Genomic DNA, 26,345 nt, shown 5'->3' with positions numbered 1-26,345 from the left:
AGAACCTATAAGTACTTTAAAAAAATGTTTAGCCTACTAAGCTTGCCAGAAGGATATTAAGCAGAAAAAAGCACCTATTTTCTTGACAGGTTAGTTTGTTAACACTATTTCTCAAACAGAAGCAATGAATACCAGAACAGCAGAAGACTGAGGACTGAACTATGAGGCTGAAAATGGGAAGTAAAGCAGGAAGAAGTGGGACAGAACAAAGAAATCAAGTTTATTTTCCTTAGTAAAATAAGGGGTTTTGTTGTTTCTGCTGCCAAATAACAGCTAAGATGTCCTAGCAGAATTAATCTGTAAAGAATGGCCCCTACCTATCTCAAATCAAGAGGATGCAAGTGTCAGCACTGCTTATATGCAGCTATCATGCACTGGAATGAATGACATGCAGTGTACATAATGGATTAGAGAACAAAGTCAGAGTGTTAACTGCACTTGGAGATGGCTATTAAGCTTGTTTATCTTTTAAATATCCCAAACATATCTCAAATCAATAAATGCATCAAGTGCAATCTTGTAGTCTCTACAACATCAAAACCAGGAATCTGATTGCTGTGTATCACCTTCATCACCTAAGAGACTCCCCTCAACACCAAATGGAGATCTTATTAAACAGTTGACTTGGAATGTGCTGAGAAACTCAAATCCTGGAGTTATTAATGAAAGACATATGTAAAGACTTCCAGTGTCAGACCTTTCAGAGAGATCACCAGTCAAAGCAGTTTTGGACAGAAAATGAAACCTAAATTCAAAGTTCCTGAGGATTATATTATTGCTGAAAGGGCCAACATAGCACACATTATTTAGGTATTTGCAGATTACAGCAAGTATCTTAAACCCCATCTAAATTTGTATGAATGGAAACTGGAATAAGAATCTGCATCTGCCTAACAGACATTGCTAATGGAACACTGACTCTTCGTAATGCAAAATGCTGAGTAATGCTGTCCCTAAAATAAGTCGTAACCTTAACTGAATCTTAAATCTGTGTCTATTTTGAGCATATCTATCTTGAAAGTAAATTTAACAGGGAAAAAAAAGCAAACATAATGAAGGTATTGAACTAGGCATGTAAACACAAATTGATTTTTGAAGTCTTGGACTGTATTTTCTTAAAATTCACTCTTCTGTGTTGAGTACCCTCTATTTTCTTCCTGGATAAAAATTTTACAGTGAGATCTGACTGACAGGTACCATATAAAAAGAAGTCGTTTAAATGGTTAGTGTTACAAGTGTACAGCTTCTGATGTCAAGAAGTGGTATTAAATTTCCAGAAATCCTCCTGTTTGTCATCAGTAGGACCTGTCAGGTCATCCTCCATGTCATCAGTTATCCCAATCTCACAAAAATGTTTCACTGCCTGAGAAAAAGGACGCCCAAAATAATAAATTAAACAATGTATGTCAGCAGAAATCTGGTTCTCAAATTTCTTCTTCTCCCCTCCTTCACAGAGGAAAAATTGTTCCTAGTGAAATTATGTCTATCTAATATCTATAAGCACATGACATCCAATGAATTGGCATTCAGGGTGGGATTCATCTCACCTTAACTTTGAAAATCTCAAGTAATGATGTTTCCACTTTTTACTGGTGTCCCACAAGAAGTAGACATTTAAATACAGTAATTCACTGCATTTGACACCTGGCTTCTGGGACAAATTCTGGAGGTCTATCTCTGTCTCTGTTAAATCAAGTAGGCCTATAAACTAGATAACAAACTTAACTTGACATCTAAGTTGTAATTCTTCCAAGATAAAAGAAAAGGATTTATTTTGCCTACATTCTATCAGGTTTCTGTAACTTGTTCACACAGACTAACCTTAAAGCCTTTTGATGCTGCTATATGGGCAGCAGTCCAACCCTCTTTGTCAGCATGGTTGATGAGATCTGCAGAAACAACAGGCTTTACTCTACTGCTATAGTCATCTTCTCTCTTCTCCAAATCAAAGTAGTCGAAATTAGGCTCTGCATCCATCAAACAGTTCCCATTGTTCTGCTCTCCATAGTACATAAGGAGTTTGAGACTTTCAACATTACCAGAATCCACTGCTGCATGAATTGGTGACCAGCCATCCTAAAAGAGAAACCACAATAAAAAAGCTCACTGCCACCAAACACATAGAAAATTGTTTGCAGACTTATATCAGCAAAGAATCTGAATGGAAGGCTCCACTGGAAGACAAGCAAGAGTGACATAGAAATCCTTTGGGAAAACAGAGTTGCTTGTATGTGTTTTGGGTGGAAGAGAGGGAAGAAAATGTAGAAGAAAAAAAATTTTACTTCTTTCTCCAAGGACAGTCCAACAGATAAAATCTTCAAAATTTTTAGAAGACTCTAAGTGATACATGCTGTTAGTAAACTGCTTCCTTCCTGTGCATCAAACAAAAATGATTCCAACTATCAATATTGTTTCATGCTGCATTAATCCATTTATTAGTCAGTTTCACAGTTTTGACATCACAACTTTCATTCCAAGTCAAATATATTTACTTTCCAGCTGCAAAATAAATGCATGATAAAAGATTTAGTGTAATAATTAATGGAGGAGTAGAATGTTCTGTGAAGCTACTACTTTTTGTGCTGTATTTTGGAACAGACTATAACCCACATTTATTGTCATAAGAATCTACACCACAGTAATAAAAAAACTTTAGAAAAGCACCTGAGAAAGGCAATTATGTAGGCACTAATTTTGAGACAATCCTCCTTCCCTTCTCCTCTACAGATGACTTTTTTTTGGCCGTATTCTGCCACTTGTGATACTTGAGACTCTACAATACTGGCAAGAAAGTTTTGGGGTGTTGTCCCTTCAAGGACAACAGTAAGCACCCTAACACAAAAAGTGGAAGCATTTTACAAATCCAGTGCTGGAGAAAAGTTGCAGCAAATTGCCAATGGAATCTGAAATATGTAAAACGGCATGAAAGTCAATGAATTTAGGAAATTTTAGACAATATACAGTTTAAAAAAACAGAAAGCATTATTAAAATAACAAAATATTAATTTCAAATTATATGGTTTATTTCAGCTTGAAAGAAAAGTTTAAATAAATATTTTAATGTCGATATTCAGTACTATACAAGGTACTGTAACTTTACAAACTATTTTAACTTACACTGGTTTTTATTGTTCGATCCGCTCCACCTTCCAATAACAGTTTAATACAATCATTATTTCCGTTTTTACAGGCCAGGTACAAAGGTGTCTGTCCTCTTTCAGCAGCATGGTTAATATCAGCCTGATACATAATTAATAATTCTGCACATCTACAGCAAACAATAAAGCAATAAAATTGTCTTATGTTAGACATGCAACGCCTCTTTATAACTTCAGACATTTAAATATTTTAAATAAAGTATTAATTTTACAGATACAGATCTACCTGTGATCAACCCATTTACATAAGTATAAAGGATAATTTTGTACATAGGTATAAAGACAGGCTACTTCAAACATGTAAATCTTAAACTACTGTAGCTGCATTTAAAAATTTTGAATGTAAACCACTCCATTTCACAGGACTGAAAAAAACTTGATGACAGCTGCTAAAGAAAAATATTCAGCTGAGCAAGAAAAGAAACATTACTGACTACTGATATTGAAAATAGAATTGAAAACGTGAAAAAGTGAAATTAAGGACTAGGATTAGCTTTACCAGCAAAATGGACACTCATCTAGGGAAGCAACCTGGTGGGGGCAGCAAAACAGCTATGGCAGTACCTACCATACAGTAGGTACCTGAATGGAAGCCACTCTGCAAGGATGGCTTGGGTGTATTGCTAGCAGCTGCTGGGTCACGGAGGATGGAAGCTTAGATGGAGTGCTGAAGAGCAATTCACTTGGGGCTGGCATACAGATCCAAGCTCCTGTACTTCCTCACAACCCTGGAGCAGTAGGTCCATTTTTTTTTCCCAGTTCTTGTGCCAGAGTTGGCTACCTTTCTGTTCCCCAACCGAGATTTTCAACAACACTTAAGACTTGCAAAAATCTTAATGCCAGTCAATTCACTCTGCAGTTCAAACAACTCTGCACTGTTAGCAAAGATAAGTTCCCAGCTCTCCAGCTCAATATTTATCAGACCATAAAAATAGAAAGCATATCAACAATAAAGCCTCAAAGCAGCTAGTGCAATGCCAAATAACTACTGATTAAGAGACCATATTGCAACAAAATATACTGTGACAAAATATTTAAACCAATGTGAGATATATATATATAAGAATATAAGTAACTATATTCTAAAAAATCACAAGTATTTAAGAAAATTGGTTTTGATACGTTTTTATCCAGTCAGAAAATCAGTTAAGTTCAAGGTAAAACGCACAATTTTAGAGAAGAGAAAAACAGATAGCATTGATATTAATGACTTATCTATGCTTTCCAAAAATGCTCAACTGAACAAAAACCAATTTAAATAAAAAGAATGATCTGCCTTAACAAATGTTAGGCATACATCCTAACCATACACTCACAAAGTTATCTTAAGAAAGGCTCACAAGAAGACACTTCCATAGAGCAATTCAAGATTGAGTTTTAATTCTGCTAGGTTAGAAATAACTGGTTTGATATTTTACATTGTATTTGGTGAATCTTGAAAAGCTACATCGACTTTCCATCTCAAGTTCAGGGTCATTGTGGCCTGGACCGCATGGGAAATGATTCTGGAAGTTTCTCCTAAAATTAGTTACTGGACCAGCCTCAAAAAACTAGATTTTTTTTTCTGACTACAGAACTAGGGTTAGAACGGCAGTATTGTCTTGGCTCAGGAACAAGGTAAATGAAGATGTCACAGGGGACTGGTTTTCAAGTCTATGACAGACACCTACTGTGCAACTGAGAGCAGTTTAGTGCTGTTATTAACCCCACATTAGGAGACAGACAATACTGTTGCTTCAAATTCCACCTACTACAGATTTTTTTTTCTGTGCCTAAACTTTGAAGAGATCAACAAATGAAACAGCCTGAACCATCTGTAGTCTTTCTGACATTTTTAGCTAGCCCTGTCATTCCATGCTCAATTTTACAATTCAGTTCATGTTCAGTATCTGAAAAAGTAAAAGCAAAAAGTGTGTATCATTGGATAAAAATGGATATCATATTACGTAAGTAAGTCTAAGGCAAAAAGAATATGAAGTCTCCAATACCACTACACAGCCGATGATACATAGCAAAGTGTTGTGAGGGTAAGTCAGGAAAATAAACAACTTCCTATTTAAATGAAGTGTTAAGGTATTTATTTTAGTGAGAGAATATGAACACAAAAAAATGAAACATTAAAAAAACACTTGTTTTGTTGTGTAAGGTATTTGATTATATATCACTCAGAAGAAAACTCAGATTTCATTTGCCTCTGAATGTGATATTCATAGTTTTCTACGCCTAAAAAAATCAGTGCAAAACTAATTTTTTTCTTCCTTTCTCTGTTAAACCTATATTATGGCTGATAACTCCAAGAAAATTAAGAAATTCAGTGGTATGATGCCCAAGCAGACTAGTGTCACATTGTAATTGCTAAGAATACATGCTCAGCAACCTTAAGAGCTGAAATTGGAAAGAAAACAAATAGAAAATATTAAAATCAGAATGGCATAAGAATATGAATTTAAGTAGATGCTTTCAATAAATCATAGTTAAGTACATTTATACATAAGAATGCAACAATAATGTAATGAAAATGTATATAATGTAAAATTGAGAAACAGATGACATGCAAAAGCTTAAAGACTTCACTTACTTGACATGTCCCTGAGCAACTGCTGAACACAAGGGTGTAAAGCCATTTTTATCAGCAGCGTCAACTTGTGCTTCTGCAGCCAGCAGCAATCTCACACAATCTATAAATGGAGCAGAACTATGGAATGAGTCAAGAAGATCAGCGTTAAAACTGTCAGAGGGTAAAGTCTGCTCAAGGGGCAACAATCAGCTAGTCTTTTGGACTACACAACACACCTTAGGGGACTGAAATAAAAGTTCAAGAAGTTTGCAGGAGAGAGATGAGAATTGCCTCCTATGGGCATAACCACCCTTCTGCAAAAAGGGCTTGGGTTGGGTTCTGCTGGGATTCAAATTCAAATACATGCCCACCGCAGGCAACTCCCACAGTATTAGCTATTTTACCTCCCAAGTGGGGAATCTGACTTATCCAGGAGTCCCTAAAGGCATCACTGCCTCCTGGCAGTTGTGACAAATATGACAGCCACAGGGGAGATGTTCACAAGCCACACAGACCTCAAGCAACACACTGGCCAGTCTTATTTTAGGGCACTGACTTGTGATTGCAATGACAAATAAAATAAGCTGAAAAACTCAAACCTCCCAAAACCATTCCCATTCATATATTTCCCAAACCACATGCTAAAAATAGTACCAGCCTGATTCCATCATCCCTACAGCTAATTTAAGATAATTAATTACATAGTAATTAGACTGCTTTTCATCCACAAATTGGAATATCATTTGATGCAATTAACTTTGAAGAAAACAGTTGATCTGCTCCTCATTCTTGAAATTGGCTCCAGACCAAAATAAAACAAGTCTTTTGTAATTGAAACTACTACTTGGAAAATAAGCTCAGCTACAACACCAATTACAAACTCCTGACCTGATTTCTGAGCAAGCTTAATGCATGCTGTTCTGGCACTCAGTAAAATCCCAAAGCCAAGTTTTGTTAATGAAGTTTAACTCTAGATATCAGAACCAAACACATATTAAGAATGACTTGGATATCAGAAAAATATATTAAGAACTACTTATAAATCTACTAGTCTACAGCATTTTTCAATGTATTTACTCCTGTTAAAATTTTTTCAAGTACTTATACAGATGTTGTGGATTTGATTGAATAAATAATTTAAAATTAAGAAAGAAGATTTTAAAACGCTCTAAGTTATTATTTAGTAAATTAGGATTCTTTAATTTTGAAATAAGTAATCGGAGGTGAAATTATTTTTCATTGTAAAGTTGGTAAGTTACCAGGACTTGACCTGTAATTTTTTTTAAGTCATAAAGAAGCTCTCTGCTAACTAACTTACAAAGTCCTTCCAATTGTAAGATAGCACCACTTAAAATAAAATTATATTTTCAGTCACTTTTTAACACAAAAATACTCTGCTAAGAATGACCTATCTTTTTTTTCTTCTTTCCATTGTCAATCCTAGTCCTATATTAAATTATTAACTTGAAAATACAGATTCCTGCTTGACATCCTAAGATACTTCTCAAGTTTATGAGGGATGTTGAAAAAATTTTCATTTAGAAGTTTCAATTATTTGGCTAGAATACTCGTCTGTTTATTCATAAAGCATATGTTAGCCATGCAAAAGCCATGAACACACAGAACAAGACTACCTGTCTAGAAAGGCATGGTTAATGCACATTTTTGATTGGCACATCATTCAGGTGGTAGGTTATGTCTGTCTAAATGCTGTTTCTGATGAAGCTTATCTCTGTGAAAATACTGCTTCCAAAAACAGCTTTTTATTCTTAGGGATAAGTGTGACCACGAGGAAATACAGCTACTTGCATATGGCAGAACATATGAGCTAGTAAGCTCCAGATGACCTGTTCTGGTGGCATATAAAGTAAAAGAGCAATTATCTCCAAGATGCCAGGGTCTTCTGGATGGACTTTTTACTGGGATTTGGAGAAGGGTAATTTGGGTCAGACCAGGCTCATTCACTCCGGTTCACTCTGGTCTGCCATAAAAGTAATAAGCAGTGGGGAGTACTAGATGGAAGGCAGGCACTAAACAGACATTGGTGTCACTAAGTTATAAGTTTTGGTCATAGCAAAAGCAAAACATGGAAGCAAATTAAGATAAACACCTGGAGATTTTACTGCTCTCCACCACAGCTGGGTAGTTAGTTCTTCCAGAGTGATGGCAAACATCATGCAGATACATCCGTGGCTTGACAAAGCTGACTCCATGTAGCTGTATGTCTCTGCACCTCACTCCTTTCTACTTCCCACACCATTCCAGTTTTTTTTCTATCAATCAGGGTGCCACAGCCTCCAAATACTCAGGATAGAAGACAATCAATTACACCATAAATGCATATGATTAGCACATAGCTGAGTCCAAAGGATATTATTTTCTCCACATCTCTCAGGTTCAGGAACCCTTACTCTTTCATTCTGGCCTTCTCCACCTCTTTGTGGTGGAGAATGGTCACGATTTGCAACATCATACAGCTAAGAGAACTACTGTTACTAAGTGTACAATAGACCTGACGTGGTTCCTTCTTTGCTAATGGTAAAACCAAGGCAGACTGACAAGACAACCTGTTCAGCTATCCCAATCTAGTGGTTAAATCATGAAATTAACAGTTTCCTCGTGTCCATTCAAATACAAAGAAACTGTGTATTTTTGGGGTGAATTTCTCTCTGTCAGACCTACAGAATTAGGGACAGTGTGTGTTGGAAACAAAGCATCTGCTATTAACTTCATGCACTGGAAAAACCCTCTGCAGCAGCTCTCAAAAGGCAACTGTTTCCAAACAGGAAAGCTACACATTTTGCAATAGGATAGATTAGGACAGAATATTTCAGCGCTCTTTTATGTAACTCAATTTTTTCTACAGAATGGGCTGAGATCATATAACAGCTGCTGCGACCATGCTGGTTATAATGTGCTCTACCACACTCTAGCTATCTACACAACTCAAATACTGTATTTCTTCACTGAAAATGATGTGTGGGGATCATTCAGTTTCCACTCTTTCCAGAATCTCTGAAACATGGTTTTTCTGAAGGGAGGTACTCATGCTTGCTTTTATCAGTTCTAAAGTTACTCTTTTCTTCTCGTGAAATCTTCTCCAGGAGAAATAAGAAAATCTGGTTAGTTGACTTAGAAATCTCAAACTCCATTTAGTCACTAAATCCACTTTAAAAATATGCTCAATAAATGAAATCATGATGTGATCACCCACCACTGTAGGCTTGTGTTAGGTTTTATGGTTAGACTGAATGATCTTAAGGTCTTTTCCAATCTAAGTGACTGTATGATTCTATGGGAAAAAACCAAAACAAAAGAAACTTACCATTGACAATACAACTCAACACATTGAAAAATTTGAACAATAAATTATTTTATCCTTAACATGACAGCAGTATAATTTCTTTCCACCTGGCTAGTTAAGAAGAGGTTTAGATAGTTTAGAAAGGACTTTAAAAAAGATTTATTTCTATACATCCATTCTTAAGCCTACATAATTTAAGTAAACTTGTTTTTAAAAGTCTCCACTTTGAATTGCTACATGTATCCATTTATTTGAGAACAAACAACAAGTAATTGAAAAGGATTATATATATATATATTATTAATAATAATGTTATGCACGAAAATATTTCTCCAAAAATTTTATAGATCTATACCTTTCAATTTCATATCATTTATTAAGGAGACATCAACACTGCTGCTGTATGATTCTCTCATTCAGAGTTCATACAATCCATTTAGCTGCTGAAATGTGATGATTTGTACAACCAAGTATTTTTCACATCCTGTCAACTATAAATAGAAGAGCAACACTATAACCTCTGTAATACAGTTTTTATCTCAAAAAATACAACATACTAAAGAAATACAGGGTGCATATGCATATGTTTGTTTTTATTATTGTGTTTGCACAATTCTGTCAAGTGTCTTTCTTACTCAAAAATTTGGCAATAAAACAAGAAAACAAATTGCCTTTGCTGTCAGTAGGAGCTGTTCAGTAACTGAAAATCATTTGTTTTGATGCAATTTTAGAATATAATCCTTCTTTATTCATGCAAGATGAATAAAGAAGGATTGGGTCAATTATGATCTCCTACAAATATCAGCAATGATAACTGCATGTAAACCTGGAAGAATAGACCAAACATCCATTCAGTGAGGGGAGAATAATAAATCCACACAATATAATTAACTTAGATTTTTAATACTGCAGATAAGTTGAAAAAAGGAAAAAATCAGCAAAGGGGAAAAAAAAAAGTACTTTTCACTATTTTAAAGGTTTTGGCAACAGGAAAGAAACTCAGGTGAAAAGGCCCAAAACAAACAAACAAACAAACAAAAAAACCAAACCAAAACCCCACAGCACCTAGAAAGCAAAGACAAAATAAAACATTTTGAGGAAAATGAAAATTCCTCCTTCCCTATGCCGGGCAGCAAAATTAACCCGGAACATGTGAGAAAAATGTACACTATCTGCGTAGCTGCACATTTTGTATCCTAACTTTAGTTTTATTTTTAAAATATTTCAAAAGAATTATGAAATAGCCTATGTACTATCTGGAACACTGGATGAGGGGTTTGTAATTGTGTCACTAATAAATATTTCACTAAATAAAACCACAAAGTACTCTTGAAAGCAGTGGCTTTAATGGGACTTTGTTCCATCTTCTACTCTGAAATAAAATTTTGACTTTACTAAAAATTAATGGTATATTTGCCATTGGTATTGCTGGACTTCATCTTTAGTGTCCAAAACAGCATAATGATACCACTTGAAATGTAAGAATCTGGAAGTTTTTATGTAGGTAGAAAAAGCTATAGTAATGTGCACTGGACTCTTAAAACAAATTGCTGTTTGAGAGCCTGGTGTTAAAAGTCTGAAAATTGCACGCAATTCATATCTGTTAGTAACCTACTTGCTGCATTCATAGATATATTCATAAGATATGAAGACTGACTGTTAAAAGGCTCAGAAATGCTTCTTCCTCAATACAGAGGAGGGCTGGGGTCATGAGAAAGAAAAAAAATACCTTTTCATTTTCTCAGGAGAGCCTAGGCAATAAATGAAGGCTATTTCTATTTCATTTAGTTCAAAAATAAAGACAGTTCATCTTATTTCCCACGTAACACACTATTCTGACACTATCTTCCATCATTTTCACTGCTGCTGCAGAAGATCAAAACGTTGATGACCACCTATTCTTTTCTGCTTACTCCCTGTAGAGGAAAGTTCTTTCTTTCAGGCTCCTATTGCTACAAAAGATCTTTAGTGTTTCACAGAATATGGTAGCTTTTTATACGAAGGGAGTGGAGAATTAGAATGGATGTTCCTGCAGAACGCTACCAATTTTTTGTGTTTCAAATGCTTCCTGAGTTCCAAAGTTCTGCTCCAAGAAGCATTGCTTATATATATGCTATAGCATGATTTTGGTAATATAATCTATAAATCCTACTTTCAATTTCACATTTTTAAGAAGAATGCAATTGACTTAATTGAATATTAAAAACTTATGAAGTAAGCTTTCAGTAGTTTACATGGAGGCCGTACTAGATCTTAGTATCATTTACCTGTATGTCCATTCGTAGCAGCAGAATACAAGGCAGAATAGCCATCTTCACAAGAGTAATTAATGTCCAGTCCTTCTTCATTAAGCAGCATTGATAATAAAGTGACATTTCCCTGGGCAGCAGCTTGGTGAAGAAGGGTGGGCCTGCCACCCAGGGGGACAGGACCACCACTTGTTAACAAAGGGGTTAGGGAGGAAGACCAGCCTGTGAGTTAAAGCAACACAAGTTAGAGACATAAATAAGCCCTGCATTTTCTGTGTTCCTTTAAGTACTAAAAAGTATCTTCAAAATGACTGCATTTGTTAGTTTAGCAAGTTTTGTGATGGTTGTCTACACATTAGAAGGTATTCTGAAGAATAAAAACTACATTGAGGCGTGACATTTGTTAATACAAATAAACAGGACCTCACAAAAGGTCAGTGTGAAACTTATGAATGGTAGTAGCATCTGGATGTCTCAAAAAAATTTATATTATCAAAGCTAACAGAAGTTTTAGACAAATTTTAATTTATATGCAGTATGCCAGGAAGATTTTTTTTAAGTATCTGTAGAAAGTTTTCAAAACTAAGTACCTATTTTCATATGTAATTTTATCCTCCTTAGTGCAAACTTTGGTATTTATATATTTGGTATTTATATAACTCACATGTAGTTATAAAGATTAATTGCATAGAGAGCCGTTATTGACTTGAGGTGCTTTTCAGTAAGTTCGAAAAAGCATGTAGAAATCATTTACACAAGTAATACAGAAAAAAAAAAATTTATTATTGAACTCTCCATTAAGGTAATGTTCCTTTTACTCTGTGATACTTAAACATTATTAAATGCTCCAGTGGGAATGAGTAATAGGTTATACAAAATTTATGTATGAAAGCTTTCAAGTCACTCCATTAACAAAGAATATTCAATCCAAAACTCTGAAAGCTTAGGAGTTGTGGTTAAATGTTCTGTTGACTACTCATCAGCTTTAGTAGGCACTTTGTTAAGAATATGAAGTTTGCTGCAGAAGGCATGGAATATTTTATGCATCCTTCCTTGAGCAAAGACTGCAAGAGAAAATAGGAGAAAGGCTGGAGGTTTTTTCTTAATATTTTCAGTATTACCTTTAGAAAATACACATTGTATTTATCTCTTGAATAAATAACACTGTCTTCTGCGGCCACAAATAGGCTACTATATGAGGCTTAAATTTGATACAAAGCAAGTTAAGGCAGCTTTTAATGCAGTTTTACAATGCCTGAGACTGAAGAAGAGTTGCAGGGGCATTAGCTTCAGTTCCATTCAAACTGGTAAGTGCTATCCAACATCTTCAACCAGAAAAACTATGCGGTAGTAGCAGTACCATGCTGGGATAGTCTGCTCCACATTTTGGAAAACAAAAAGAAATACAGAAATCCCCAAGAGAATTCTAAAGAAACAATGGATTGGGTACCTTGTAAGATCTCGATACATTTTAATTAACATCAAGGCTTACACAAGAATTAATCATCTGAACAACACCAATGAAGAATACATAGTTTGATTCCAGTTTAAAAAACCCCAAAACAATAAAAAAATGCTTTGAGTATTTTCATATTTGTTTCTAAAGTAAGCTAATTTTGTCAATTTAAATTAAGTTTACTAGTGAAGTATCTAAACATATAAACATATTTTTAGTATTTTCCCAATATTATTAGCTTATTATTAAATTTATTTTTTTATATTCCCTGTAAGAAGCCAGCACTGCAGCTAGGAAATTACCTTATAAATCCAAATTTGAACCAAAAATAAATTGTAAAATTAACTTCATACATCTTCTTATAACTTCAATTCTGAAGCTATCTTCTGATTATTAATACTCTTAGTAATACTTATTTCTCCAATACTTTTAATCAGAGGGTTTTGAGGGTTTCTGAAGTTTATTAAAAAAAAAAGCAATATACACAGTAAATTGTATCCTTTAAGTGGCAAAAATTACATTATCTTCAACTTCCACCATTTGAGAACAGTTAACTCTTACAGAATTCCCTAAGGTGCAAACAAAAACTTGTAGTATTCCTTCCCATTGTGAAAGTGGTTTTAGTTTTCCAGCCTTTTGTTATTCTTTGAAACTAACTGTGCTGCAGCTGTTGCTATACATATATTAACATTTCTGAAGTAGTACTTCTACAGTTTTTACTGTCTTCTTGTGGTAGTTAACTGATAGTGGGTATTGTCAAGGTGGAACTAGCATTGCTAAAATTGTTTATCCAAATAACACTGGAATTTTGGTAATATGAATAGTTTTTGGGTTTCCTTTCCTTTTTAAAAAAATGCAATTTTTGATGTAGTTTATTAGCTTGTTTGTTTGCTTGCTCTTGAGGCACCCTTAAAAGAGAAATGCCAAAATGAAAGGAATTTTTTAATGTCACATCTTAATTTTCATTTCAGCTCCTTGAAAAGAAAAATATGTTGTGGCAATTCAGTGATGAAATTAATTATACTAGGCTAGCATTAAATGAAAACCTTCTACTGATAAAGATAGAAAAATAAGTAATAACATCAATATAACTTTACATTCTATTATCAATGTGAAGCAGTAATAAATAAAATTCAATTCATCCACTAAAAATGCACCAACATTAGAAGATAATAAATAAGGGACACCATTACAGACTCAAAAAGTTAGGAAATGTGAAGCATCTGTGAAAGCTTGTAGGGTATGCAGTGATGAAGGGCAGAGGGACAGACAAAAACAGCTTCTGGCATCAGCTTCAGAATGTGAGATGGTTAATTTCAGAGCCTAGATCAGTCCTTCACCCCCCCCCCCCCCCCCCCCCCGCCACACACACTTTCATCTTCACAGCCAATTGTAAAGAGAGAATAAATCAATCGTTATAGAAATGAGCAAAAATAAAAAAAAAATATTTCATTCAAGAGTGACACAGAAAGCAAAAAGTAAGAAGAAAGTGAAAGCAGAAATCCCAGGGATATGGTAATCCAAACGCCTACATTTGTTTCCATTTTGAAGTCTTACAGCCATTGAACTGCAGAAATCCAAACAGAGCAGAAGCATTTTGGCACTGATTCAAAGGCTGCTGAAGTTAATGAAAACACTGCCACAGATTTTGAATCAGGCCATAAATGTTCATTGTAATGTCTCTATGTGCAGTCTGGTTAACATTAATGATGAAGGCCCATGTCTTTTCCTAGCAGGGATGAAAAAAGCAACATGTGGTACAATAGCCATCTCTAGAAGAAGAGACAATCACATTATTTAGCAGAATGCCTTAGTGACAGGGATCAGAGCTCCCATTTAAAGTTTGCTCTGAAGAGTTCCTTTTCTTAGAACCAAGACACTCCCTTACTGAAAATCAGGCTGTTGATATGTTCCTAAATCAATCTGAGCTCACTAGGAAACTCTATTAAAATTTAGAAATGTAATACTGATTAGGTTATTATCAATCCTCCTGACTCTACGGTAAGAAGCAAGAAGCATGAATTTACTGACAAACAAAAAAGTATAAAAATGAAGGATTCTGTCAATGTCCTTCAATATATTAAATTTTTTTGTCACAGTTCTTAAAAATATTAAAGAATTCTGATTGAAGCTCACTACTTACTATAAAATAAAATGAATAAGATTTAACCATGTTCTGCTTTAACTGAATCAAAATTGAAATTCTAAACATTTTCTGAAAAAAAGTAAATAAAGCATATTAAAATCAATCAGATCATTAATAAAACTAACTGATTCTATGCCTAGAGGACATACAAATGCAGATATGGAAAGGAGGTTTTGGCAGTACTTGTAGTTTGTTAGATGTTTCTCACCTCAAGAAAAGATGTTGAAAAAGGGAATAAGTGGCATGAATGCAGGTATTACTGACCACATTATCTTAACAAAACCAGTGTTATTAAATTTGGTTTATCTTCCTATTTCCATATACATTAATAAAATCTAATTTTTTCTTAGCATATAATTTTGAAGGAAATGTTTTCCATACTTGCATAATATCCGTTGCTCTAAATTTAGTTAGTTCTGCAGTTTGCTAGAACACTTGGCCAAAATAGATTAAATTCCCTTAAAAACACAAAGAAAATGAGATTTAACAATAAGTGCAATAAAATATAAGCATTATTTTGGGTAGAACACAAATAACCTCCTGAATATTTATGTGAATATTACAGATAAAGTTATTAAGGTTCTTTGAGCCTGTATGCAGCCAGTAAAGGAGATAATAAAATAATATCTCTATATAAATAAAATAAAAAACAATAAAATTGCATACAGCAAAGTAGAGTTTAAGCAATCTTAGCGAACTTTGGATCATGTTTCCCATCTGCAATTGCAAATATTCCTGAAAAACAGTGTCACTTAAAAAGTACTAAGATGAAATGTTCAGAGCAAGGATAATGGAATTAAATCAACAGATATTTCCATGCCTCCTCAAAAAAAGTGACGGGAGTTAGAGAAAGAAAGCAACCTTAAAAATGAAAAAAATCTAACAATTTTTGACAAAAAGTCCTCTCTTTGAGAATTTTCTCTGAAAATGGTCACACATAAGAAACACAAACTAAGTATTTAGGGGCAGTCTGATTGAAAAGAATTACTGTTCTCCTAAGAAAAAAGTTAATACCTCAAAGTATGAACTAAAGCAAAATCAAACCATGAAATTATGAAGAAAAGCACTGGTAATTTCATTTTTAAGGTATGAGATTTATTTTTCTAAAGAATAATCAATAACTATCTTAAGTGATTACCAAATAGCAGATAAATAATGTAATACTAACTGTTACATACACCTAATTCATGATGATAGGATTTATGGAATACAATCTCTTGCTTAGAAAAACTAGTCACTTGGAAGCTGACTTTTCCAGTAATTTGTTCTATGTTCATAAAATCTAAAATTTTTTTTTAAGAATGTTAAAGTTCTGTTATGGACCATAATAGCACTTAAAGGCAAATTAAGTTTGGAAAATATTTGAAATATTGGAAGACTAATAATCTATCTGACATGGCAATCAGACTCATCTTGGAATATGAATTTAAGATGAAAATTCAGGACATCCATATGAAAAACAGCAAACTAATAGGCAGTCATCAAATCCCAGAATTGTTGACTCTGAGGAGCAGTAGACAAACAGAAGTATAAGATTTCTGAGCTCCTTCTTTTATGGCACAGTTCAGAAAGGAGAGAGGATTCTGACAGTATGGTGCGACAACCAAATGTTAAAAGGGTGACTAGGTTACTCCTGATACATGTAAAAAGTCTTCAATGAAGTGGAATGAGAATAAAAATTGCTTACTAACAGGAAACTTGGAATCTCCTCACACAATTTTGCCACACACTGTTTTTGGAGTGGCTTCCCCAGGACTGGTGCTTAAGTTCACCTGACTTATTAGCTAGTGGTGCAGCTACCAAGAGAAAGTGGTTGGTTATCTGTTGGAAGCAGATCAGCAGTGTAGGGCTTTTATGCCCTACAGATGATGATGCAGGGACTAGAGTTACGAGGGACTGCAGTACCATAACTGAACTAGCTGTTGAAAGTTTGAGACAATTCAAACATTCTTCAATGCTGATGAAGGTCTAAAGTGTTCCAGAATGGAATATTCTTTTTTTTTCACTGCAGTGCAAGTCAAGCTAAAGAGGAGCTTCTACATAGTGTTCTAGTGATCCCACCAGGGAAATACGTTGATAAAAAGCTTTATAGGAGATCTACAGTTCACTGAAACGTAGATCAGTATTGTCTTTGTTCACTTTAAGGCCACCAAGAAGATTCCCTGAAGCTGGTGGCACATTAGACACACCAGTAAGTCCCCACCAAAACATGAGTAGTAGATAGACACATTGACTCCAGACTTAAGATTATCAGTTGTTAGATTTTAACTTTCCAACAGCAAACTTGTTCCCAAATCTGTTAAAGTAAACCTGTGAGACGCCATGCATGAATATTAACAAAGCCTACAACCAAAAAAAGAACTATAGAAAAACAGAAATAAAAAAGAAACATATTCTATAGGCGTGTAGTGATATATAGGAAAGTGCACTGTTATACAGGCAATTACATGTCTTAATATGCAACCATCTACTGCCATAGTAGAATACCATAGCCCCAGCTACCCCCTATTCTTTAAAGATTCACACAGAATTGAAATACATATTCCACAGAAAATCCCCTGAAGAGGTAATATTCAAAACATCATTTCAGACTGAGAAAGCGTTTTGAAGGCCAAAATACTAGCATTAACCAAAAAATAAAATTTAAAAAATTTAAAGGAATTTGTTTAATACACTTTAATCTGCAGCTCACTTTCAACATTAGTCCTCTTTAAAAAAAGCCTTCTATATGGAGACTTCCTTGAGGAAGCAAACTTATTTGTAACATTACTAAATCAGCAAAAGAATTCCCATATCCCAAGAATATGGCAAAAATACAAACAAAAATTTTAGCTTTTAGAAAGTAAGAAAGAAAAAGTTACAAGATAAATAAAGCAAACAAGACATATAAGGAAACCAAAACATTATTTTTGAGGGAGACAGTTTGTAGCATATCAATCCCTTTACCTGATGCTGTTACCAGGAGGCTGTCTGAATCACATGGTCTACAGGATGAAGCACTAACAGGGTTTATGGAGGAGCTACAGGCAATGGTGGTGGGAATGACAAAGGAATTTTCTGAACATGCAGGTTGGTTCAGTCCAGGAAAGTGGGAAGGCCAGGCACCCACCTGAGATGAGGCTATGGCTGGTATGGCACAGCCTGCAGGTGCCACAGATAAATCTATAGCAGGTTTTGGTGGCAGCTGAGGTGAGGACTTAGAAATAATTTCCTCATTTATTACCCTGATTCCTTGTGGTGAACTTGAAAGAGGTGAGGTCATGGTTTTGTTGTCAGTTTTTGCACTTGTATTTGGGGATCGATTACTATCCATTAAAACTTTAAGCTGTGGGTGTGGTGGAGAAGGAGCTTGTGAAAGCCCTGGTTTTTTAGGTGGAATAGGTGGAGGGTTTCCTCTGTCAATTCTTGATACACTTGGAGTCTTTAAAGTAATTTTACCAACCGGGGTGTAAGTGCCAGCTTCTCCTGAATGTGATGTCCCTGGCCGTGATGGAGGGCCACTCTGAGGGCCTGTAAATCTTGAAAGAGCTTGGGTAACAGTATTCCGAGCTGCCTGTTTGGCAACAAGGTTGTCACGACTAGTAGGGGATACATCCCTTGAGGGTGGGCTTTGGGTTGTGTTTCCATTTTGGTCTTGATCATTTGTATTTGCCTGAAATCTAAATCTAGCTGCTTGGACTCGTGGATTTAGGCCTGGATGACCAGTAGTGTTGGCAGATGGTGAATGCAAACTGGGTATAGACGAAGAGAGAGAGGAATTCTGAGCTGTGGCAGTTGGTGTGGTAGGGGTGCAAAGAGAATTACTATTTGAAAAAGGGGAAATGCTACTTGATAAATCAGGAGATAAGCCTGTACTTGGTCCATTTTCTTCAATTCTGTTTTGATTCTGTGCAAGAACAGGAGCTGTGGGAGGGACAAGTTCACCAGATGAAGATTGCCTATCAATGACAGGCTTCACAAATGCTGCATTGGTACACACATTCATTTTTGTATTGCCAGACACTAGTGGGCTCACTGTAGAAGGCTTTATAGAGACAGTCAAAGGCAACTTAGCATTTTCTACACTACTGTCCATCATTACAGTCTCTGTTTGACAAGCAACAGTTCTTGAACTTGGCTCTTCTGTTTCAACCGAAATAGAAACAAGACTCCTATCGCTATTCTTCTGAGAAAGATTAGCTTTACTTTCATTCTCCTTTTTTAATTGCTCAATCATTTTGATCATTTTATCTCTTTCTTCTCTGAGGTCACTGGTGTGTGTTTCCTCTTTGTGAAGTTTGGCACGCAACTGCTCTCTCTCTGTGTCAAACTCAGACAGCTGCTTTTCCATTTGAGCTTCCATTTGTGTACTCCTTTGTTTCTCAGCTGCAAGAAACTCCTCCAATTCAGTAGCCTTTTTCTTTTCCTCTTCAAATTTTGACATCACTTCTTCCAGTTTCTGGGCTTCTTCTACAATTCTGCCAGACAACTGCTTACACTCTTTCACTAGCATCAATACTACATGCTTATTTTTTCCACGTTCTTCTTCAAGGCGAGCAGACAGCTTTTTGTGCTCCAGCTCAAGACTCTGTAACTGACATTTTTCCATTTCCAACTGTAAGAAGACAGAAAATAATTCTCACTAAAAATTCTCATTTCAAAATAACCTAGAATTAACCTGACACTGATATTTTAATCTTTGAGAGTATGACTAAAATGAACCCAGGAAGGTGATTTGTGATACCTAACCCAAGTGCATATAATCTTATACAAGCAAAAGAAAGAGAATGCCATCTCGGTAGAGCAATTTAGAAACTAAGTAAACTCTTTTAATTTCCTCTGTTGACAAGAGAGACTGTCCAAAGTGGTTAAATGCTTGTAATTCCTGAATGATGGAGCTACCTGCTCCCCAAAAATCTGACATAAGACATAACATTAAGTCATCTTAGTAAAGGAACCACACACAAGTAAGAGATGAGCTTTGCAAAAAATCTTTGAGGACAGAAATGACAGGGTTAGGTTTTATCTCTTCCTCCAACTGAAGGAGATTAAGTCCATCAAACATAACTGGTATCCTGTATCTTGTTTTAACATTTATAAATAAGACAACTTTTTGGCACAGGGAGAAATATTTTCCAGTACTTACGAATAGTAAAAAGTCTCATTGACATCAGTGATGTATAAGCTACTAGTACTAAAATGCAGATAACAGATATGAATAATTTTTCCCCTTATTCATATAGCCATTACCTAATTCATTTTACCTACTGTTTACGCTTTTATTCACAGACCCTCTTCTAGAAAAGCACTGCAAAAATATGGTAATACACCATTTTATAAACAACCTATGAGAAAGCAATCATTGTGAGAAATGACACCTACATTTTAAACATCATCTTGGTTTCAAATACTTTAAATACCAGTTTAGCAGCATAGGGGCTGCACTGACATTTTAGAGCTTAATCCCAGGTTGACACTTTGCACAATGCTTTTAACAAAACAACACCCACCCTTTCTTAAAAATGGTATCACTTATAGAATGGTTTAGACTGGAAGGGGACCTTGAAGTTCCAACCACTCTGCCACAGGCAGGCACACCTTCCACTAGACCAGGCTGCCCAGAGCCCCAAAAAACTGTGCTAAACATATGAAAAATAAGGTATGGTATTATCAGTCCTTGCTAAACAAACTATATCAGCAGTAATATCTCTTGAAGTCTGTTAATGGAAATACAGCTGCAAATTAAATTAACAAAATATTACAATGACACTGTATTTAGGAAGGTCCGAGCATAGTTTACAAGTCAAAAACCTCCTTATTTTTTCTTTAATGATTTCAATGCATTTTCAAAGGATACAGCATTTGCATATATTCACTTGAATTTCAAAACAAGGGGAGCATCCCACCATTTCTTTTCTTTGTTAAAATAGGTACAAAGATCATGAGAAATGTATACAATTTCTAAAGCTTGGAGATGTATAAATATTATAGCAAAAATAATTTTTGTAAAACTTTCTATACTTTATTATTCTGCTATTTTGTTTTCAGATGAGCTTCTCATACTATAAATTAAGTGATGTGAAATTATATTACCTCCAAATAATTACGAACAGATTTTAACATTTAACTGCCATGAAATCAGCTTACCATGCTATTATAATACCTTATTTGTAAGCATTGCATCTAAAGGACGGCTTCCTAATATAAATGTAAATCCTCTATTTGATTTCAAAATACAAAAGCAGCATTATTTTCTCATTTTACATTGTCTCCTATGTCTCTCTCTCCCTCCCTCTTGTTCTTTTGGCTGCATCATCTCAAATAGGGAAAAGCCTCTAAATATTTACATGATATTTTTCCCTTTAGATGACAGATTTGGAACTAGCTGCAATTATTTAGGAGTTTACAAACTAACTAGAACCTGATTTTTGCAAAATGTACTATATGATTACACTGTATCCTATCAGTAATATAAACATCTGGAAATGAGTCCAAGAAGGATTTGAAATACTGAGAAAAAATATAGTGTTCCACAAACAATTAACCAGCAAAGGCCCTTCAGAGGTGAGAGACAGCATACCTTGTAAAAAATGTTGAGGAAACTTGGCTTGCATAGTTTAGTGAAAAACAGACAGAGAGATAATCTAACAGCAACATCCTTCTGAAAGGCCCTTACAGTGATGACAAGAGTAAAATTCATCTTGGCAATGGCAAGTGGAGCTCCTTAATAGAAGGTTACAGAAAAGAAAACTTGCCCTTTGAGAGGCTCAGTCTCAGAAAAAAGTTCTTCACAAGGACACCAGTGCAGGAAATATGCAGTATTGCCATTCCTGGGGGTTTTCATGACTAAGCAAGACAAATTCACAGATGACCAGATGTACCGATGATGACGATAATAATCTGCTTTAAGCAGAAGGTTAGAATAAATTACACCAACAGGCCTTTTTCAACCCACGCTTGCCTTTCTTTGAGCATGCATCCCAATACTAACTCCTCTGCAAACTCTCAACAAATCAAGAACTGTCATTTTGATGATCTGTTTTGTGTTCCCAGGAAAACTCAAAATTAATTTTCACAGCAGCTCCAAGAAAAGCATTCAAAGAGATGGAAGAGAATGGAGACTTAACACAAAGCAGATGACATCTGAGAGTGAAATGTTTGTATATGGTAAGCCTTACAGTCCTTTGTGCACCTCCTTGATTTTTCTACATGCTGGTATATTTTTATTGTTTTTTGTGATCAAATGAAAATTTTATTCATAGAATACTTTAGAGGTGATTATATTCACAGATATCAAGTCCCCCCTGGAATAAGAGTTCACTCTGAGTCTGTTTAAAGTTCAGTCATACCCAGAGAAAACAAACACAGCTGTACACAGACTTCATTATTTAGATTGGGACAGTGAACCAATTCCAAACACGAAGACAGAGGCATCACACATTTAGGGAAGTAGGAACCACTCTTGGAGGGAGGGGCAGCAGCTGGCTTGTATTTAGGTTACATTTGCCTAGGCTGGTTTTTTTTCTTACTCTGCATCACCCTACCTTGTTGAACATTTTTCGAAGTCCCTCAAAACACCTTCATTACCCTCTTCAACAGAAGGATTTGAGAGATGAAGAACAGACAGAAAAATGTGGAACGGAGGGAAGGTAAAACACTGAATGAAAGGGTTGTGAATGCATGGAGATGTTTGAAAGAGACATCATCTGCTGCCACAAACCCAAGGAGTTTAAGAGTGTCTTGTACAAAGAGCATTTCTGATGGAGCTTAGAAGAGGAAGGTGTAATTCAGTAGACAGTCATGCACACAGCTGCTCAACACCATGTATTTTGTTTTCAAATACTTAAAATTAAGATTTAAAGAAAAAAAAGCTCATGTATTCCTCTAGGAAGCAAAAGACGAAAGCATCCTTTCCTGTACAAACAGATACAAACTTTGGTAAACAAAAGGACAAAAAAGGGACAAAATCTGAATTTATACATTAATACACAGATACAGTCTTATTATGCGAGCCCATCTTAGGTGCATGTATCTGTCCATATAATAAAAGCCAGAGATAAATGAAGAATTTAGGAACAAGAAGAGGCTTGTGGCCATGCACTGAAACAAGAAACTAATTCTACTGTACTGGCAACTGTGTCAGGGTTTCTCCCAATATCCTTTTTCAGTCAGAACAAGTAAGCTTGCTTGCCCTTTCCTATTTTTATATTTACTGAAAACGATTATGAGAAAGAAAATTAATACTTAAGAGTTCTCAGAAACAGGTGCGAGGTACATATAATAGTTCACTACTCATTGAACTGTTTGAAGACCTACATATCATAGTGATATCTTTTTTTTAATCTGTTGTCCTGAAGCCTTAACAGAGCAATGACACTTAAACTAAACAACAGAGCTAAAGTAACAGAAAATTTTTGCTGTATAAATGTTTAATTTAAATCTGTATTTCCAGCAACTTCCAGCACTTTTGCATGCATGTTTTTTCCCAAAGAGCAATCATTGCCAAAATCAATTTTATGCCAATTGTCTTAGCCTGCTTGTTGTTTGGGGGTTTTGAAGTCAGTGTAAAACTGTCACCAAAAACCTGTATCACAGCAGTAGAAGACATTCTATTCATCTTACACTCAGTGAGAATGAGCATTTTTTTTCTATTTATTCAAAAATACTTTGTCTAGATTAGTACTTCATATGACTGTTTTATCTCTTTCCTCACAGAAACCCCTCCCCAACATATTCATATTTAGCTATGTCTAAGAAATGTATGGCTTACATATGGTTGAAATACATTCACTTTCAAAATGACATTGTTTTATCTCCAATCTGGCACTTTTTTCTTCAATGTAATTGTTCCAATTTTTTTTTCTTTTTACAGTAAATGTTCTAAATATTCTAAAAGTTCTAAAAGTATTTTTAGAGGCATAAAACATTTTTACTGATTTATGAAATAGAGCCACTGAATATAAAAATAAAATAAATTATTTACTTTATTCAGGTTAGAATAAAAATAGGCTCTTAAGGCTTCAACAGTATTGGTTTAAAAATATCTTGTGATGATGCTCAGTTCACACTGAGCTATCTACTTATATATCCACTGTATCAACTTGTTCCAGTTATATTTAATTTTTTTCCATAAATAGAGCTAAAATCACAGAACAAATGAAGTGTGCATACAAAATATCACCAGAAAACCAGCACCTCACCCTACATGAAAATTAAGTGGCAACATTTTAACACTTGTAATGTTAATCAAGACAAAGATGCAAATTAAAAATGTAACATGAAAGAACAAATCAGCAGAGGGAAAAGGAAAAAGTCAATAGCAGGATACCTTCTTTTGCCTGTTTTCAGCAGCAGCCAACTGAGCTGACATTCTTTCTTGCATTTTCCTGCAGTGAGCCATAACAGCTTCTAAAATGGACAGAGGGTTCATGCATATGGGCTTCTTTTCTTTATCACCAGCACCTGCCTCAAAGTCTCTCTGAAGAGCCAGAAACGGGTCGCTCAGATTAAATCTTCCATATCGCTCCTGGATAAAAACCTCTTTGCGCCGGGCCTATCAGAAAAAAAAAGAAAGCAAACTAAAAACAGAGAAATAAAATGTATTCTTTGAAGTACATCCACAAATAGAAGAAACTTACACTACAGGGAAAGCAATATAAGTAATTTAAGGTTTTAAAAAATATTTTCTTTAGGTATTCATTTACAACCTCTAGAAGAAAAATATGCCTCAAAAAATCAGAAAAACACCCACAGTGCAGAGAAACACCGTCAAGAAAGAGAAATCATCCAAAAATAGGGAAAAACATTTCTCTGCAACTTGGTTCAAATTCTGTTTTGAAGAATAAGCCAAAAAAAAAAAAAAAAAAAAGAATAAGAGGAGAAGTAGACCAAATACTTACCCAATGGGTTAGACCATCACTTGGGAAGCTTGAAGTTAAAATTTTAACATATGAAAAGTTCATGAATGATAACACACATTTCAGGGCATGAGAAAACAAAGAGGAACATAAGAACTATGTTAGAAAAACCCCTCAAAGACTAACTATAAATTACATACCTTAGTGAATGCCCAACTTTTTTCTATATATTCTCGACAAAATTGAAATGTTCTCATAATGAGAATTTGTCTGGAAAAGAAACAAGTGTGCCTACATATTCTGATGCTTCAAATACTTCTAGTTTGTTTTTTATTGTGATAGTATAAATAGAAAATCTTTATTAAAAGGCCAGGTCTTTGGAACATAACTTCAGAAAAAGCTGACAGAGTTCACTCAGATCTAAGGTCTAGTTTGGCTTACAAAGTCAGGTAGTGACTGGTTGAAGAGACAAAAATACTAGATAGAACCTAGTTATTTTTTGTGAAGTGCCTTGCAAGAAACCCCCAATTAGTCTAATCATTCCAGTATTTTAATATCTTAATTTATAACTTATAAAATAAAAAATCTAGTCCAAAGGCAATATTACAGGACTAGGAGGAGGGACTGTATTTGTAACTTGTGGTTCTATATAATGAAGTTACAGGACAGTATGTAGCTTAGGAATTCAACCTTCATGGAAAGGAAACCATCAAAACCAAAAGCCTTACCATAAATGGGTAACATTGCTAATCAGCCAAGCAAGATGATAAATCCAAGCAGGTTAAGAATTTAAATAGAGACAGATGCACAATCCATATATAAATTATCAACAACTTAAAAGCCACTTAGTTTATATAAAGTGAGATGTCAAAGTAAAGGAAAAAACAGATGTAGCAGGTCTGCTGTAAGTCCAAAAAGAAGACCACCAAGAGCCCTCATTGTTAAATCCAAAGAAGAAGCCAAGATAACTAATGCACCCTAGAGGCAAAGGCATAACCTATGCCTTTATGGAAAGAGATTGCCAGCCAGTGAAATAATGTGTATTTTTTGTTTTTTTTCTATGACCCATGACCAGCTGTCCTCTTGGCACATACTAAATGTAATATGAATATATTCTTTGAAATGTTTTCTAACATGCACAACAAATAATAGAGCAGAGCAAAAAGCTTCAGTGTGCACCTGCCAAAATATCAAGATGACTGGGGTTCAGATTCATTAACCATGAAAAGGATGAAACTATATAGCAGATATGAGCTCCATCTGAATGAAAATCAAATCCAGAATTAAAGTGGCTATAGGAAAATGTGGAAGGTAAACACTGTGGAAAAACCAATAGGTCCCAAACAGCACATGGTTTGGGCTGACAGACTGGCTGAAGTCGTAACTGCATAATCTCAGAGGAAGCACAGGGGAAAACAGACTGGCAACTCTCAAACTATAGACAGCAAAGTCATCTAAAGATGCTTCCAACTCAAAGGAGAATGAAATGTATATTAAAACAAATGCTCCCGTGTCTTTATACAAGGACTATAAATAAAATAAAATAAAATAATTGGATTATTTCATGGGATGAAAACACATGATTTAAAAAGAAGGTACTAAAATAAAAGACAAAGCAGAAACTTGGTAGAAGGGAGAT

General features: G+C 35.0%; 1 protein-coding gene across 4 annotated transcripts in view; it reads right to left on the bottom strand.

The window, feature by feature from the left end:
- Positions 1 to 26,345, bottom strand: part of CTTNBP2 (cortactin binding protein 2) — a 76,445-nt gene that overhangs the window by 23,690 nt on the left and 26,410 nt on the right. For all 4 annotated transcript variants that reach the window (XR_014616197.1, XM_084206707.1, XM_084206705.1 and 1 more), the window contains exons 3-8: positions 24,178 to 24,402; positions 17,817 to 19,464; positions 11,287 to 11,490; positions 5,737 to 5,836; positions 3,118 to 3,268; positions 1,822 to 2,076 (exon numbers count right to left, since the gene is read on the bottom strand). Coding sequence is in view for 3 of the 4 variants with exons in the window: in XM_084206707.1 (XP_084062833.1) it covers positions 1,822 to 2,076; positions 3,118 to 3,268; positions 5,737 to 5,836; positions 11,287 to 11,490; positions 17,817 to 19,464; positions 24,178 to 24,402 (2,583 nt within the window). In the remaining variant the exon portion in view is untranslated. The remainder of the gene's footprint in view (positions 1 to 1,821; positions 2,077 to 3,117; positions 3,269 to 5,736; positions 5,837 to 11,286; positions 11,491 to 17,816; positions 19,465 to 24,177; positions 24,403 to 26,345) is intronic.

This window comes from Fringilla coelebs (assembly GCF_963513975.1).
Source record: "Fringilla coelebs genome assembly, chromosome: 5".
In the NCBI taxonomy this organism is placed as follows: domain Eukaryota; kingdom Metazoa; phylum Chordata; class Aves; order Passeriformes; family Fringillidae; genus Fringilla; species Fringilla coelebs.
The sequence above is the reverse complement of the archived record's forward strand: the minus strand, read 5'-3'. Positions and strand labels throughout refer to the sequence as shown.